Genomic DNA, 17,210 nt, shown 5'->3' with positions numbered 1-17,210 from the left:
CGACTAATCCCGATAGAAGTGCAATGCTATTAGATTGGAAGGATCCTGAAGGATGTGAAGGAACTATACAGCCATATGTATTGGATCATCTTCCCGTAAATTTATGGGGACGAGATGTCTTAGATCAATTAGGTTTGACATTAACAAATAATATCAATCAAAATGCACCCACTATTATGGCTAGACAAGGTTTTAGGAAAGGAAAAAGATTAGAAAGACAAGAACAATGTATAGCAGCACCAATACAAATAGATCAAGGAACAGACAGACATGGGTTGGATTTTCACAAAGGGCCACTGAGACAATAAAAATTACATGGAAATCAGAAAGACCAGTATGGGTTCCTCAGTGGCCCTTGACTAAAGAAAAGACACAAGTAGCCCATGATCTGGTCAAACAACAATTAGCGGAAGGACATATACAACCTTCTGTATCTCCCCATAATACTCCCATTTTTGTCATCAAAAAGAAATCTGGTAAATGGAGATTACTGCAAGATTTAAGAGCCATTAACAATGAAATGGTCATTATGGGACCTGCTCAATCGGGGATTCCTCAATTGTCTGCTTTGCCAAAAACTTGGTATGTTTTAGTTATAGATATTAAAGATTGTTTTTTTTCAATTCCAATTCATCCTGAGGATAGTCCACGTTTTGCATTTACTATCCCTGCACTAAATCATGAAGGTCCTGATCAGAGATATGAATGGAAAGTACTCCCTCAAGGGATGGCTAACAGCCCAACTATGTGTCAAATTTATGTTAACAAAGTAATCCAGCCACTTAGAAATCAAAATCCTGAACTACAAATATTTCACTATATGGATGATGTGTTATTGGCACACAAAGCTAAAAACACATTGCTAGAATGTTATGCCACACTTACAAACTTATTAAAAAATTATAATCTAGAGATAGCAATAGATAAAGTGCAATTAAATTTTCCAATTAATTATTTAGGAGTTCTATTATCCTCAACCATGGTCCGTCCACCAAAAATTCAAATACGAGTAGATCAACTCAAATCACTTAATGACTTTCAAAAGTTATTAGGAGACATAAATTGGATAAGGCCTTATCTAGGTATTCCAACAGGAGAATTGGGACCTTTATTTGATATCCTAAAAGGTCCATCAGATCCAAATTCACCCCGAATGTTAACGCCTGAAGCAAGAAAGGCATTAAAAATCATTGAAACATATATGGAAAATATGCATTTGGATAGAATTGATATAAGTTTGCCTTTATTATTTATTGTACTACCAACAAAATATATTCCTACAGGAGTATTTTGGCAAGAAGGTCCATTATTATGGATACATTTATCTTATTCTCCTAACACTATTCTTACTAGGTATCCTGAGGCTGTAGGACAATTAATACTCAAAGGAATAAAAACAGCAAAGGCAGTGTTTAGAATTTCTCCCCATAAAATTATTACTCCATATACTATGAATCAAATTGATGAATTAGCTAATGAGTTAAATACTTGGGCAATAATAATGTGCAAATCTAATGTTTCATTTGATAACCACTTACCATCTAATCCTTTATTGTCTTTTTGGTCATTGCATCCTGTAATTTTTCCAAAAATGACAAGAAAAACACCTATCATGAATGCTCCAAATATATTCACTGATGGGTCAAATAATGGTACAGCAGCAATAGTTACACCTGATCAAGCTTTTACATTTTTAGTACCCAAACAATCAGCTCAAAAGGTAGAGCTTAATGCAGTATTACAAACTTTTGTGATGTTTAAAGATTCTGTATTTAATTTATTTTCTGATAGCCAGTATATAGTTAATGCTATAGTATCCCTTGAAGATGCTGGTAGAATTTCCCCTTCTTCTACTGTTTTCTCTTTGTTTTCCACTATACAAAGTTTAATCTGGGACAGAAAAGATCCATTTTTTATAGGACATATCAGGGCACATACAGGATTGCCTGGAGCCCTTAGTTTGGGCAATGATTTAGCAGATAAAACTACACGTGACATACATATTTTCTCTATACTAGAAGAAGCTATAAATTTTCATGAAAGATTCCATGTCAATGCTAATACTTTACAAAAGCGTTTTAAAATAACTAAGGAACAAGCTAGACAAATAATAAAACAATGTCAAAATTGTGTGACCTTTTTACCACAAGTTAATCTTGGAGTCAATCCTAGAGGATTGATGCCTAACCATATTTGGCAGATGGACGTCACACACTTGCCAGAATTTGGAAAATTAAAATATTTGCATGTTACAGTTGATACTTCTTCTGGATTTTTGATGGGCTCCCTTCATGCCGGTGAAAAAACTAAAGATGTTATAGCTCATTGCTTACAAAATTTTGCCACTGTGGGCATTCCAAAACAGTTAAAAACAGATAATGCCCCTGGTTATACGTCTACTTCTTTTAAACAATTTTGCTCATCATTTGGCATTACTCATATAACAGGAATCCCATACAATCCACAGGGTCAAGGCATAGTTGAAAGAGCTCATCAAACTATTAAAATGTACTTATTAAAGCAAAAAGACGGAATTGGGAAGGGGTATATATTCCCCAAAGATAAACTTAAAATAACTCTTTTTACTCTAAACTTTTTAAATTTGGATTCATCAGGACTTAGTGCTGCAGAAAGGCATATGTGTCCAAAAAATGTACATAAGCCCAAGGTACTTTGGAAAGATATTCTAACAGGACAATGGAAAGGTCCTGACCCAGTAATTGTCTGGAATCGGGGGTCTGTTTGTGTGTTTCCACAGGAAGAACAGCAGCCGATTTGGATTCCAGAGAGATTAACCAAGGTTCTGACCCAGAACAGCAGCCGATTTGGATTCCAGAGAGATTAACCAAGGTTCTGACCCAGTGATTGTCTGGAGTCGGGGGCCTGTTTGTGTGTTTCCACAGGGAGAACAGCAGCTGATTTGGATTCCGGAGAGATTAACTAAAATCCTGACCCAGTGATTGTCTGGAGTCGGGGGTCTGTTTTTGTGTTTCCACAGAGAGAACAGCAGCCGATTTGGATTCCAGAGAGATTAACTAAAGCGATTTCTACAGACCAAAAAGAAGATGATTTAGCTCAAATCCATAATAGCTGATATCCAAAACTCCAATTTGGCTATCCTTACATCTGCGACAGAACCAGGATGCTTTTTTCAATATCTATTTTATTATTGCCCTTTCCCATATCATGAAGTTCTATTTTATTTTTTTGAGCTCATACAGACCTAGGTTAATGTTTTGCTGATCAGTTCTATTTTTTTTTGACTATAGAGTTTTTAAACATTGCAATAGAGATTTTACCTGTAAAAAGTTATAAGGCCTTTACTATTGTGTTATGTGTTGTATGTATTATATTATGTGTGCACACTTGTGTTTTGTGTTATATGTTTGAATGTACGTATGTCCAATGTACATATTTCTATATATCATATATGATGAGCGCTCATGAAAAGATGGATCCAAATATTTTTTTTTTATTCACGTGATTTAAATGGTTTAATTTAAATTGGGTAAATAACTGTTAAGAATTGTTTTAATATGTAAACAAAAAGGAGGTTAACAGATCTGTTTGTTTACTCTCACCTTTAGTTTTCATTATATTTAATAATTCTCTTCACTATAATATAAATTGTTAAGAAAATTGTTTTCTTTTAAGAAAATTGTTTTCTTTTAGTGCCTTCTGGAATGTTACCTAATTTTTTCTTTAGCCATTATTGCCAGAATTTCTATCTTCATCCCAGTGCCGATGAAGATAATATAAATTGTTAAGAAAATTGTTTTCTTTTAGTGTCTTCTGGAATGTTACCTAATTTTTTCTTTAGTCATTATTGCCAGAATTCCTATCTTCATCCCTGTGCCGGTGAAGACAAAGATAAAACTAATCTACAGTTTCTGCAATAGCCATCACTGAACTGCTTACAGAACTTGCACTGAACTGCTTACAGAACTATGTGTCATTTGTATGCATTGTGAACTATCTGTTGGTGCAGCGACTTGTGGTAGTGTTGGGGTATTTTTGCTGATGATATCATCGGTGGTACAATTTTCCCAAAAGGAGCCGTCAATTGACTTGGTATATCTTCCTCCCTTCTGCTTGTCATGATCATTCAGCTAAAATTTGGGGGTCAACAGAGGTGAGGCAAAGAACCTCACCCCCCCCCCCCCCCCCGCTGAGACCTCTCCACAGGTGTGGCTGTACTGGACCGGTAGTCAATGACGGGTAAGATCCAATTACAATGGTACCAACCTAAGACAGGAGGCTGACGCCCTGAGGTCAGCTCATCCGAAGACGGGTAAGGACCATATGTATTGGACAACCTAAGGCAGGCACGGTCCATAAGCCACATGCTTGTTGTTTAAACAGAGAGGGGGAGATGTTGAGAGCCACAGCCAAAGGGGCCCCAGCAAACTTCCAGCTGCCAGCAAGCTTCAGACTGCCCCAGCAACATCTAGCTGATTGGCTCCTCTGCGGTGATGTTCATTGGGCTGTTTCCCTGCCCTTCAGACTGCCAGCTGATGATTGGCTCACAGCTGCCCCAGCAACATCTAGCTGATTGGCTCCTCCACGGAGCTGCTCATTGGGTGACTTCTTTGGCTCTGCCCACGCAACCCAGCCAATCGGCCTCAAGAGGAGGAGGATTGTGGGAGGTTGAGAGGCTGGTGTGGGGGAGAGAGGCTTGTGGAAGCCGGTGGTGGCAGTTGGGCTCTGAGGGTTTTTCCCTGGAGCTGTTTTGTTTGGCGTTTGTAGTTCTAAAAATAAAGTTAGTTTCTTTTTGACAAGTGGCTCCTGATTTGTGCCAAGCCAGACTTCGGCACTTGAGAATGAGCGCTTGGCCTGCTTTGCTGGGGAAGAGACCGGCCTCCTGCTCCAGTGTGGGGGCCCTGCCTGTGGTCCTAGGAGAAAATATCTGCACGTTATCAAAATAGGCAGAAGGTGACACATATTTAGGAGGCAACTTATTTATTCTGTTTTTGCGCACGCTTGTGATTTAAGTAGAGGCATCTTCCAGAATATGAAAACTGGATGTCGCCATCCTTCACCTGTTCAAAGCCTTGCTAAAAGTGAAACGGATTGTTATAGTCTGTTCAAAGTGGTTACCGTATGATCTACACTTCTAATGATAACGGCATGAGGTGTTGATTTTAAAAACACCTTTTTATTTTCACTGCTCCACGACTTCATTTTGTTCTTATAGTTAAGTATTACAACCAAAGGGATTCTATTAAGTTCTTCACCATACATTAAAGTCTAATTCAGTGGGTCGGAAATTTGCGTGTGTATCAGAATCACCTGGAGGATTCTCAAAACACAGATTGCTAGGTTCCACCTCCAGGGTTTCTCACTTATTAGGTCTGAAGTGGGGGCCACAGAATTTGCCTTTCTTACAAATTCATTATTCTTTAAATGCTATAATTTTTCATGGTCTTTACTGCTTTTCCCCTCTGCAGTAATGCTTTACATTATGACGAACACTAGCATTTTAAAAGAAACTAACAGTGTCTCGGAAATCTTTCAGTGTGAGAATGTATGTATCTATCTGATCGTTTACTTGCTCCCACATTCTGCCCTGGTCTTACTTCAGTGTCTGGAAGTATACAGTACTTCATTCTGTGGTTGTTCTATGATAAAACTTAAGCCCTTTATACTTCCGAAATATTTAATGAGTGTTATTAGTTTTTTTCTTCACTTGTAAGCACCAAAAGTTTCTGTCTCTTGTTCCTCTATATCCAGCTGCCTAATGGAAATTTTTATGTGGAGTCTCAAAATCAATACTTGAAGATTGAATTAATCTTTCCACTTAACCTGATGTTTTTCTTCTGATTGATTGATTGATTTTTGTAGATTGAACCCAGGGGCACTGTACACTGAGCGGCATTCTCAGCCCTTTTAGTTATTGTTTTAAGACAGGGTCTCACTAAATTACTGAGACTGGCCCAGAACTTTTGATCCTCCTGTCTCAGCCTCTTGAGTTGCTGGCATTACAGAGGTATGCCACTGAACCTAGCTCCACTCTTGAATTCAGTCTCTGAATTAAAAGAGGTCTAAATCCAATACCACAACTTCATTCTCTTTTTCACTGTCCCCTACTCCCACCTCATCTAGGCTGTCCTTTTATCTTTGCTTCACTCCTGTTGAGGCCACTATGACTTCTCTGAAGTGCTGTAAGTTATTCAGAGCTATTTTCCTGGACTCCAAGTTATATTTCTCATTTAAATCTTTCAGTAAATTCCCCTGGGCTTTCAGATAAAGTTCAAGCCCTAGCTAAATCTCCACCATAGCTTCCTGTACAGTACTTGCCTCTGACAGAGCACTCATGACCCTGTAGCTAGCTCTTGATTTACTCTTTGGACTCCAGTCAAGACTGCATTTTCTCTGCCTCCACCCCATGCTGGGGATTGAACCCAATAGTGCTCTACCACCAAGCTATATCCTCAATCCTTTTAATTTTATTTTTGATACAAGGTCTTACTAAATTGCAGAGGCTGGCCTTGAACTTGACATCCTCCTGCCTCCTGTGTTTCTGGGATTATAGGTATTTACCACCTTACTTGGCTAAGACTGTATTTAACATCCCTAGCATCTAGCAAGAGTGCCTGGCTTAAAATATGTATGTTTGTTGACAATTGTTGAATGACTGACTAAGTAATATCTTTGAGTCATACTTAAAAGGTAAATGTCTTTAAGAATAAGTCATAATCTAACACAGTATGGCAAAAGCAAATTAGTCACAGGCCTGCTCTCCTGTTTCTATTTCAGTAGGTCGTATATTAGATCAAATAGATGTAAATGGTATCCTAAAACAGTGCTATTGGGGCCCTTCAAAGACTTTTTCAGAGCGTAGATCAGGCTGATGTGATTTTGGTATTGCATTTTAGTATGTTAATTTAGAGTTCATATGTAAAATTTATTGAATTGATAGTTATTAAATGATATCCTAGAGGTTTTTGCTTATATTTTAAAAAGGAAATATTTAAATTTTTTTTTAGTAACTGTCAAATTTACTGTTTTTTTTTGTTTGTTTGTTTTAAGTAAAAGCTCACAAAATGGAGAAGAGATGGTTCTATTTAGCCGAAATCTAAGATCTGAGACTTTTAAGTAACTTCTCAGAAGTTAACCACTGATTCAGTGTCAGATCAGAATTTACTCACTTTTAATCTTCCAAAATTTATGTGGTTATGTATTTGAAAAAGCATAAGTGAAGAGGCCGACGACATAAATTTCTGCTGCCTCTAAGAAACAAATATGTCTGCTGGGTGTGGTGGTGCACATATGTAATCTTAGCAATTTGGCGTCTGAGGCTGAAGGATTGCACATTCAAGGCTAATCTTGTCAACTTAATGCGACTCTGTCTCAAAATAAAAAGATAAAAGGGCTGGGATGTTGCTCAGTGGTAAAGGGCCCCTGGGTTAAATGCCTAGTACCAAAATTTAAAAAAAGAAGAAACTTTTGTATAATTGTGGGTAGCAGTTCATTAATCTATCACAATTCTTTTTTTTTTTTCTTCTTTATCTAAGCACTTCTTTTTTCTCTTCTTTCCAACTATGCCCTAGGGCTGCCATAGGTATTTTTATTTTTCCCCTCACTGATATCATGCAGAGGTAAAGTGCAGCTAACTTCTGAGTTTAATTAAGCTATAGCTCTATTTTTCACATGTGGTTCTTCATTTCAGAGAATTTAATGAAGAAAAGAAAGGAATCTGTAAAGACCCATTTATCTATGAGGTATGAAATGTTTATTTGGTTTTTAAACACAACTTTACCCTAAAAATTGTAGGGTTTTAAGTCAGATTTATTGAAATTAATTTACATTCAGCAAATTTCATTGTTTTGGCGTACAATTCTGTGAGTTTTGACAAATACCTTTAGTCATATCACTTCTATCCGAGATATAGAACATTTTTTTTAATATTTTTTAGTCATTGATGGACCTTTATTTAATTTATTTATTTGTATGTGGTGCTGAGAATTGAACCCAGGGCCTCACACGTGCCAGGCAAGCACTCTACCTCTGAGCCACCACCCGAGCTCCAACATTTCTTTATCTCTGAAAATTTTCTCATATTAGCTGAGTGTGGTAGCACACAGCTTTAAGACAAGGCAGGAGAATTGCAAGTTTGAGTCCAGCCTGGGCAACTTAGATAAATAAAAAGGGCTGGAGATGTAGCTTAGCATATAGAGTGCTTACATAGCATGTGTGAGTCCCTGGGTTTAATTCCTAGTACCAAACACAATTTTTTTTTCTCATGTTCTTGTGAGGGTAACCTTTTCCCCTGCCCTTAGTTCTTAGCAACTACTAATTTGGTTTTTGTCACTATAGTTTTGCCTTTTTAAATATATATATATATAAATAAAATCATCTAGCCTTCTGGCTTTTTTTTCAATCAGTATAATGCATTTGAGATTCATCTATATTGTTTATGTATCAATAATTCATTTTTATAGGTGTACTACAATTGTGTTATCCAATCCTGATTGAGGGATATTTGAGTTATTTCCAGTTTTTTTGGGAGTTTTTTTGGCACCAGGGATAGAGCTAGGAGCACTTAACCACTGAGCCACATCCTTAGTCCTTTTTATTTTTTATTTTGAGACATGGTCTCACTAAGTTGCTTAGATCCTCATTAAGTTGCTGAAGCTGGCTTTGAACTTGCAATCCTCCTGCCTCAGCCTCCCAAGCTGCTGGGATTACAGGAGTGCGCCACCAAGCCCGACTTGTTTCCAGTTTTTGAGGCTTATGAGTAAAGCTGCTTTAAATATTCATGTATTTGTTAAGCATCTGATATGTGCCAAGTATTCCATAGGAGATAATTAATGAATTAAATAGTATATATTAAAAGACAAGCTGAGGAGAAATAATTGTGGATAAGTGTTAATATCTATATCCATCTGTATAAATAAAATATGTAAAATTCACAAGACAAAAATTAATAGAAGAATAGTTTTTTAGGGATGCTCTTACAAAGTACCACAAATAAGACTGCTTAAAACATGAAATTTATTCTCAAACAGTGTTGAAATCTAGGTGTTGCTAGGACCATGCTTCCATGATCAAGGCCAGCCTAGGCAATTTAGTGAGTCCCTCCCTGTCTCAAAAGATCTGGGCATGTAGCTCAGTGATAGAGCACTCCTGGGTTCAATCCCCAGTACTGCTAAACAAACAAACAAACAAATAATTTGGGTATGATGTATTTGACAATATTAATGTGATTTTAGGTGTTCATCTTAACATTTTTGATAGATATTTACTTTCCATTATATATTGTAGCAAATAACTGGAAACTACCAAAATGTTGCACAAAATAGAATTAATATGTGAATTAATATGTGTATCACAGTTTATTTACCCATAGAATTAATGTGGTAGAATAATAGAACCATACTACTAGGAAGAAAAAGAATAATGACATGGAAAAAGGTTCATGAAAATTATTGGAATATCCTGTCTTTACTAAACAAAATTCTGTCCAGATATCTAAATAGACATTTTCTTTTCTTTTTTTTTAATGGTGCTGGGGATTGAACCCTGGGCCTTGTGCATGCAAGGCAAGGCTACAAACTGAGCTATATTCCCAGCCTCACATTTCTTTTTACATAAGTGACAATTTTTTGTATGCCTTGTAAAAGATCTGACAGAATATAAGCCAACCAGACTGAAAACAGTAGTAATTATACTGCGTAGTAGAATTATGGGTGATTTTAAAAAAAACTTATATTTAAAAAAAGCATTTTTTACAGTAGTTGTGAATTGCATTTGGAATGAAAAAATATATAAAGTTTCTGCAAACTGATAGTGGTAAAGTTTTAAAATTTTATAGTACAATCAAAGGAAAGGATAATATTTAATAAATTGGTAATTTTATGCTACAAAACAGTAAATACAGAGTGTGATTTTGGGAAAAGGATGTCATTGTGGTTCAAAGCAAAGATGACTTTACAAGGCAGTTGCACCTCAGGTAGACCTTGAAGCATGAAGAGGTGTTAGGTTTAAGAGCTAAGTTTTCTAAACATCATGAGAAATAACATGGACAAAAAAATTAATAACATCTTTTAAAACATATGACTTGTTAAAATCTCTTCAGGTCACTTACATAGAACCAGTCTTAGTGTGTTTATATATTTGTACAAAAGTGTGTGTGTGTGTGTATTTATATATATATATATATATAAAACATTGCTTAACGTATGTATGTTTTTAACAGGCTGATATCCAAGTGCAATTGATCAACAAAGGTCAACCAAACCCTCTGAAAAATATTCTAAATGAAAATGACATAGTATTCATTGTGGAAAAAGTGGTAAGCAGTGTTTGGGCTTTATGGTTATATGATTCTTTTTAATATTTATTTTTTAGTTGTAGTTGGACACTGTATGCTTATTTTATTTATTTTATATGGTGCTGAGGATTGAACCCAAGGCCTCATACGTGCTAGGTGAGTGCTCTACTGCTAAGCCCCAGCCCCAGTCCTGTATGATTCTTAATAAGTAGATTTGCTTCCTTGGGAATAATCACACACACACACATTTTGCTATCAGCAATAGAGAGAGTGTATATAATTCTTTTAGGAATAAGCATAGTGCTGTCTAGTAGAAATAAACTGTCAACCATATATGTAGTTTTAAATGCTTTAGTAGTTTTATTAAGAAAAAGAAAGAAGTGAAATTATCATTGAGACAATAAAGTTGACTTTTTTCTTCTTTTGTTCAGTCCTATGAATTTTGACATACATAACGATTCTTATAATCACTACTATAGCTGGAATATAAAACACTTCCATCTCACCAAAACTCTCCCTCATGCTAGTCCTTTGTAATCATATCCTCTCCTATCCCCTAACCATTGGCAGCCATTGGTTTCTTTTCTATTACTGTAGTTTTGTCTTTTCAAGAATGTCATGAATGGAATCACAATGTGAAAGCTTTCGAGTCTGACTTCTTTTACTTAGTATAATACTTTAAGGTTCATTCAGTTTGTATCAATAGTTCATTTACTCTTATTGCTGAATAGTATTCCATGATATGGAGTATCACAGTTTATTTACCCATTCACCCTTTGAAGGACATTTGGTAGTATAATGAATAGAGCTATTATAAGCATTCTTATGAAGGTTTCCATGTGAGCACACTTAGGTTCAAATATTGGCTTTTAGGCAAGTTATTTAGCCTTTTGCTACCTCGATTTTCCCAGAGATGATAATAACATCTAGCTCAGAATTTTTGTGAAGAATAAAAGATAACTTAGAACAGTATTTAGTACTCAGGAATTGTTAACTCTTAAAATTACTGTTGTTACTACTTAAGCTAAGCTATTTAACTATTTTGTAAATACATAGATACTGGAATCCTATAATACCAATGACAACTGCTGATAGCCCTAAGAGGAATAGGTACAAGGAGCAAGACTGTGGAGTTAAGATCATATCCCAGAAAGAAGAACTCCCAGTTTGGGAAATGAAAAATCCAACAAAATCTGGGAGGTTCTCTTGGTATTTCCCTTGGTATTTATTCTTTAGCTTGATTTAACTTGATATTGATTTTATCACTTTCTGCATATTGGAGCACTTTTCTAATGGCATTAGATGTTTCCTTTACCAGGAGTAACTAAATTGATATCTTTTTTATGGGATAGTGGAAATGCTTATAATGGTGTGATTTGTTGGTACCAAACTAGTCTGTGACTACAACCCCATTGTTTGTGCTTATGGGTATAGAAATGAGTATGTTAGGTTCTGTCTGTAGTTATTCCCTTACATAGTAAGGCGTTGACTATAAAGTGCTATTTTATCTGATTAAATAATTAAAACCATTTTGAAAGCCATTAGAAAAGGAAGAAACAAGTCATGTTGAAGAACCACAAACTGAAGAAACTGCTATTTCTGATTTCTCTACTGGTGAAAATGTTGGACCACTTGCTTTACCAGTTGGGAAAGCAAGGTAAGTTTTTTCCTCAGCATAGGGTCAGAGGTGGAAGGGGGGAGGATTTAATTTGAAGCATTCTTGTAAATATTGGGGAAAAATAGGTATCTAGCACCCAGATCTCTCTCTTCCTTCCATTTTCCCCTAAGATAATGTAGGAAAACCACGGTTATCTTCCCTTTCTCCACTCTTTTCCAATTTGTTGTTGCTTCTTGTTTTCCTTGTGTTTAAACTGGCACCTCTTCTACATTTTTTTTTCCCCCTCACTACTGCCACAGTGATTTTTTTTTTGTTTTTGGTGCTGAGAATCAGTCAAACCCAGGGCCTTAGGTAAGTGCTCTATCACTGAGCCCAGTCCCATACTGATCTTTATAAAATGAAAACCTAATCATATTGCTTAAAAATCCTGCAGTTCTTCTTCCTTCCCTTCATGATAAAATCCAGATTCCACATGAGTAACATATAGGAGCTTCATTTACTTGTCCTGGAAATCCTCCACATGGAATGGTACCATACCCCATGGGCATTGGAAGTATTCAGGGGTATTTTTAGTCATAACCATCAAGAGAAATGACTGGCATTTACTGGGATTGGGCTATGGATGGTAAATGTCCTGCAATGTGTGGAGTTTTCCTGTACAACTGGGAATTACTCTACCCAAGATGGCACTGTGCCCCTTTTGGAAACTCTAATGCCTCTATCTGCCTCTCCAGCTTCACTTTCTGTCTTCCTGCTGTGTAGCCATATGTAGTTCCCTTTGCCCAACCTTTCCGTACTTATAAAACAAAAAAAAATTCCTTGCCTCCAAGGAGTTCTGGCGGATAGAGTCATAAAAATAATATCATTAGAGAGTGATAGTTACCATAACACTCTTTGCAAAGTGACTTTCCTTCATGCAGGTTTGTTATGTAGCTAAATTATTCAGTCTTTTCTTTCACGGCTTCTTGTGTTTAAGTCCTAATGTAGGCTGTTTTTCTCCCAGACAACTTGAACATTGTTGATATTGTTTTCATCAGGCAGTGTTTTTTGGATTGATTCATATGCTATCATTTCTTTGCTTTCTGTTTCTTCTTACATTTTAAACCATCCTTCTGGAATTATTTTACTTCCTTTTTGAAATAAAATTGTTTAGAAATTTATTTCCTGGACATCTGTTCATAGTAAATTCAGGTTTTATCTCTTTGAAAAAAACAAAAATTTAAGCACATTTTGTGAGTAACCTTTAGTTTTGATATATTTACAAAGTTTTAGAAAGTTATAAGATAGTGCAGGAACTTCTGTGTACCCTTAACCCAGATTCACTAATTATTTTGCTAAATCTGCTGTGTCAATCTCTCTCCCTCTCCATGTAGATCTATACATAAAGCGATGTACATACAGTACATATGTGTATACAGTATAACTATATTGTTAATTATATATTGTTATTTTCATATACAACGCATGTAACTATTGAAATATATATAGTGTGTACGTATTTATGTTGTAAGTATGCACTTATATAGCTACATATAAAATACACATACCATACACACACATAAATATATGCAATTTTTTTAATGACATAGGTATAAATGTATGTAATAGGTATAGATAGTATATTGGAGAAGCTTTATCTTTTTTTTTTTTTTAATTTGTTGATGGACCTTTATTTATTTATTTATATGCAGTGCTGAGGATCAAACCCAATTCCTCACACATGCAAGGCAAGCACTCTAACACTAAGCCAACAACCCCAGCCCAGAAGCTTTATTCTTTTATCCCCAAATATTTCACTGTATGATTTCTAAAAATGAATATATTCTCTCTTTTTTTAATGTGTATGCTTTTATCTTGTTACTCTGTGGGGGAGGGGGGCTGTGCTGGGGATGGAACCCAGGGACCTGTACATACATGCAAGGTAAGCACACTCTACCAACTGAGCTATATCCCCAGCCCACAAATATATTCTCTTATGTAACCACAGAACAATGATCAAAATCTGAAAATTTAACATTATAATTAGTATCTAATTCAGAGGCCACATTTAAATTTCCTTAAGTATCCCAGTGATTCATAACTTTGAGCATCTTATGATATGCTTATTGGCTCCTACCTATTATTTCTTTAAATTACTCTCACACCCAACTTCCATTCTCACCCCATCTCCATATTGATCTCCTTTTTAGTAGCTGGTCCCTTATAGTGAGACTCTTAACTTTATGGTCTGTGTTTCTTGATCAACTAGTGTGCTTTATTCTCACATCTCTGTGTGAAATATACATACATATATACTTACGCATTTTGCTACTTTATTTCCAAATTGATGTTTTTGAGGCTCTTCTTGGTATAGTGTTACTTTTTATTCTTTACTTTTCATTTATTTATTTATTTATTTAATATTTATTTTTTAGTTATTGGCAGACACAACATCTTTGTATGTGGTGCTGAGGATCGAACCTGGGCCACACGCATGCCAGGCGAGCGCGCTACCACTTGAGCTACATCCCCAGCCCTTCATTTATTTTTTAAAAAATTAAAGTTCTGTGTTTATTTATTTTTGCAGTTCTAGGTATTAAACCCAGGCCTCACACTTTGGTTTTGGTGGTAGTTCTGGGAGTCAGATGCAAGGGCCTCTCCCTTGTTAAGCATGTGTTCTACCACTGAGCTACACACTCAGCCCAAAAAGAAAATTTTTAATTATGATCTTTACCTAAATTTGTTCTTCTTACTCTTATTTTCAAGGCAATTAATTGGACTTTACACCATGGCTCACAATCCTAATATGACCCATTTGAAGATTAATCAGCCAGTTACTGCCCTTCCTCCCCTTTGGATAAGATGTGACAGTTCAGATCCTGAAAGTACCTGTTGGCTAGGAGCTGAGCTCATCACAACAAATGACAGTATTACAGGAATTGTCTTGTATGTGGTTAGTTGTAAAGGTGAGTGCTCATTCTTTGTATTTGTATAATTTTTGTTTTGTGGTTTTTACTGAATATTTATATTAAAGGGGAAGTGTACACAGTGGGACTTTAGTTGATTACATGAAGTTATTCCACTGTATAACTTGAAGGAAGGATTCTGGAAAAACCAGAAAGTCTGGACAGGAGGTTATGCCTGTTTTGTTTGGGTTTCATTTGATTCGCATGTGTATGTTTTTGCAAATTTTCCTTAGAGTGTAAATAACTGAATATAATAACAATATAATTCCAGACTCATAGTAAACATTTAATGATTTTTTAAATTTATTTTATTTTTGAAACATGGTCTTACTAAGTTGCTTAGGGTCTCAGCCTCCTGAGTTGCTGGGATTCCAGTCCTGTACCACCACATCTAGCTTTAATTACATTTTTGATGGTGATATTGACCTTTGTTTCACTTTTATTTTTAAATAAACATTTCACTCACGGTGATTTAAAATATAATATGAACAATTATTAGTATTATGGCATCCTCACAATTTAAGAAATTATGATTTTCTAACTCTCTAACAATATAATTTTGAGTGGTACCTTTAATTTTTTCTTTCGTATCCTGTAGCTGATAAAAATTATTCTGTAAGTCTGGAAAACCTAAAAAATTCACACAAGAAAAGACATCACTTGTCTACTGTAAGTATTTCTCTCTCATTTTTTTTTTTAAATGTTATTGACCTGCCCTTCTAGTTTTAAACATTTTTTTTCAAGATGTGAATGTAGATCAGTGGTAGAATGCTTGCCTTCCATGTGCAAGGCCAGTACCTCCTCTCCCCAAAAGAGTTTTTTTTTTTAAGAGAGAGAGAGAATTTTTAAATTTTTTAGTTTTCGGCGGATGCAACATCTTTATTTGTATGTGGTGCTGAGGATTGAACCCGGGCCGCACGCATGCCAGGCGAGTGCGCTACTGCTTGAGCCACATCCCCAGCCCCGAATTTTTTTTTTTCATTTCTGATCCCCAGTACCTCCTCTCCCCAAAAGAGATTTTTTTCACTTCTGAAATTTATTAAGTTTATTTTCATATTATCAGCAGCTAAGATACAGTCATCCTTTGGTATCAATGGGGATAGGTTCTAAGACCTTTCTCAGTTGCTCAAGTCCCTTATATAAAATGGTGTAGTATTTCCATATAACTGATGCATATCCTCCTTTGTGCATAAAATCATCTCTAGATTACTTTTAATAGCAAATACAATGTAAATGCTTTGTAAACAGTTGCTATATTTTATTTTCAGAGAATAATGACAAGAAAAAGTCTTGTCATTTTTAAAATGATATGTTTTTGCTCCATGGTTGGTGCAGAACCCGTGGATACAGAGGGCTGACTATATGTGACTTCTTGCCTTTAAGCTAATGTTTGTCACTTAAAAAGAACTCTTATTTTTCCATTTGGAATGAAAGTCAGAGTAAGGTGCTTTTTTTCTTTTGGGACAAGAATCAAAGTAGTTTTCAAAAAATGGGCTTTTGGGCCATTTGAAAACATAGTGCTAAGGGTCTGCTGGATGCACTCTTTTCAGGTAACAGCCAGAGGCTTTGCCCAGTATGAGCTCTTTAAGTCCACTGTTTTGGATGATATAGTCACCCCATCACAAACTACAATCACTTTGGATATTTCCTGGAGTCCTGTTGATGAGATTCTTCAAATTCCCCCACTCTCTTCAACTGCAGTTCTGGTAGGAATGGACCCTTTTTTCTGCTTGGGTTTATAAGACCCCTAAATGGTTGTTTACTTGTTCATTGCTGGGGCTGCATGCTTTCATTTCTAGCAGTCACTGGGTATAAGGCTGGACAACTCTGAATGTCTTGCCTTGCTCCTGGAGTCTCACCAGGGCATCCAGGGGAGGTTTTGCCAAGTGAGCTGAGCCATCAGTTGCTCACAATTCCACAATTAGAAATTTAAGAATTTTCTAGTGCTAAGTTTTTGCCTCAATTGTGTGTGAGGCACTGGGATCAATTCTCAGCATCACATATAAATAAATGAATAAAATAAAAGTCCATTAACAACTAAAAAAATTAAAATTAAATTAAAACAGAATTTTCTAGTGATTAATGAAGTCTGTTATGTGGAGACTTAAAATGATTTATGATTTCCTGTGTTCTTAAGAATGCAGATATTGCTGAGTACCGTGGTGCAGCAGCTCAGGAGGCTGAGACAGGAGAATCTTGAGTTCAAAGCCAGCCTCAACAAAAGCAAGGTGCTAAGCAACTCAGTGAGAGTTGCTAAATAAAATACAAAATAGGCCTGGGGATGTGGCTTAGTGGTTGAATGCCCCTGAGTTCAATCCCTGGTACCAAAAAAATCATGTAGAAGATATTCAGTCTTGGACACAGTTCTTTCTAA

At 35.9% G+C, this 17,210-nt stretch overlaps 1 protein-coding gene across 1 annotated transcript in view; it reads left to right on the top strand.

The window, feature by feature from the left end:
- Window positions 1-17,210, top strand: part of Zwilch (zwilch kinetochore protein) — a 45,971-nt gene that overhangs the window by 3,625 nt on the left and 25,136 nt on the right. The window contains exons 2-7 of the mRNA XM_005316721.4: window positions 7,670-7,721; window positions 10,199-10,294; window positions 11,812-11,930; window positions 14,637-14,836; window positions 15,435-15,505; window positions 16,387-16,542. Of these exons, the coding sequence (XP_005316778.1) occupies window positions 7,670-7,721; window positions 10,199-10,294; window positions 11,812-11,930; window positions 14,637-14,836; window positions 15,435-15,505; window positions 16,387-16,542 (694 nt within the window). The remainder of the gene's footprint in view (window positions 1-7,669; window positions 7,722-10,198; window positions 10,295-11,811; window positions 11,931-14,636; window positions 14,837-15,434; window positions 15,506-16,386; window positions 16,543-17,210) is intronic.

The sequence above is a fragment of the Ictidomys tridecemlineatus genome, chromosome 5 (genome assembly GCF_052094955.1).
Source record: "Ictidomys tridecemlineatus isolate mIctTri1 chromosome 5, mIctTri1.hap1, whole genome shotgun sequence".
Lineage (NCBI taxonomy): Eukaryota > Metazoa > Chordata > Mammalia > Rodentia > Sciuridae > Ictidomys > Ictidomys tridecemlineatus.
Note: the sequence above shows the minus strand (reverse complement) of the source record. Positions and strands in the feature narration are given on the sequence as shown.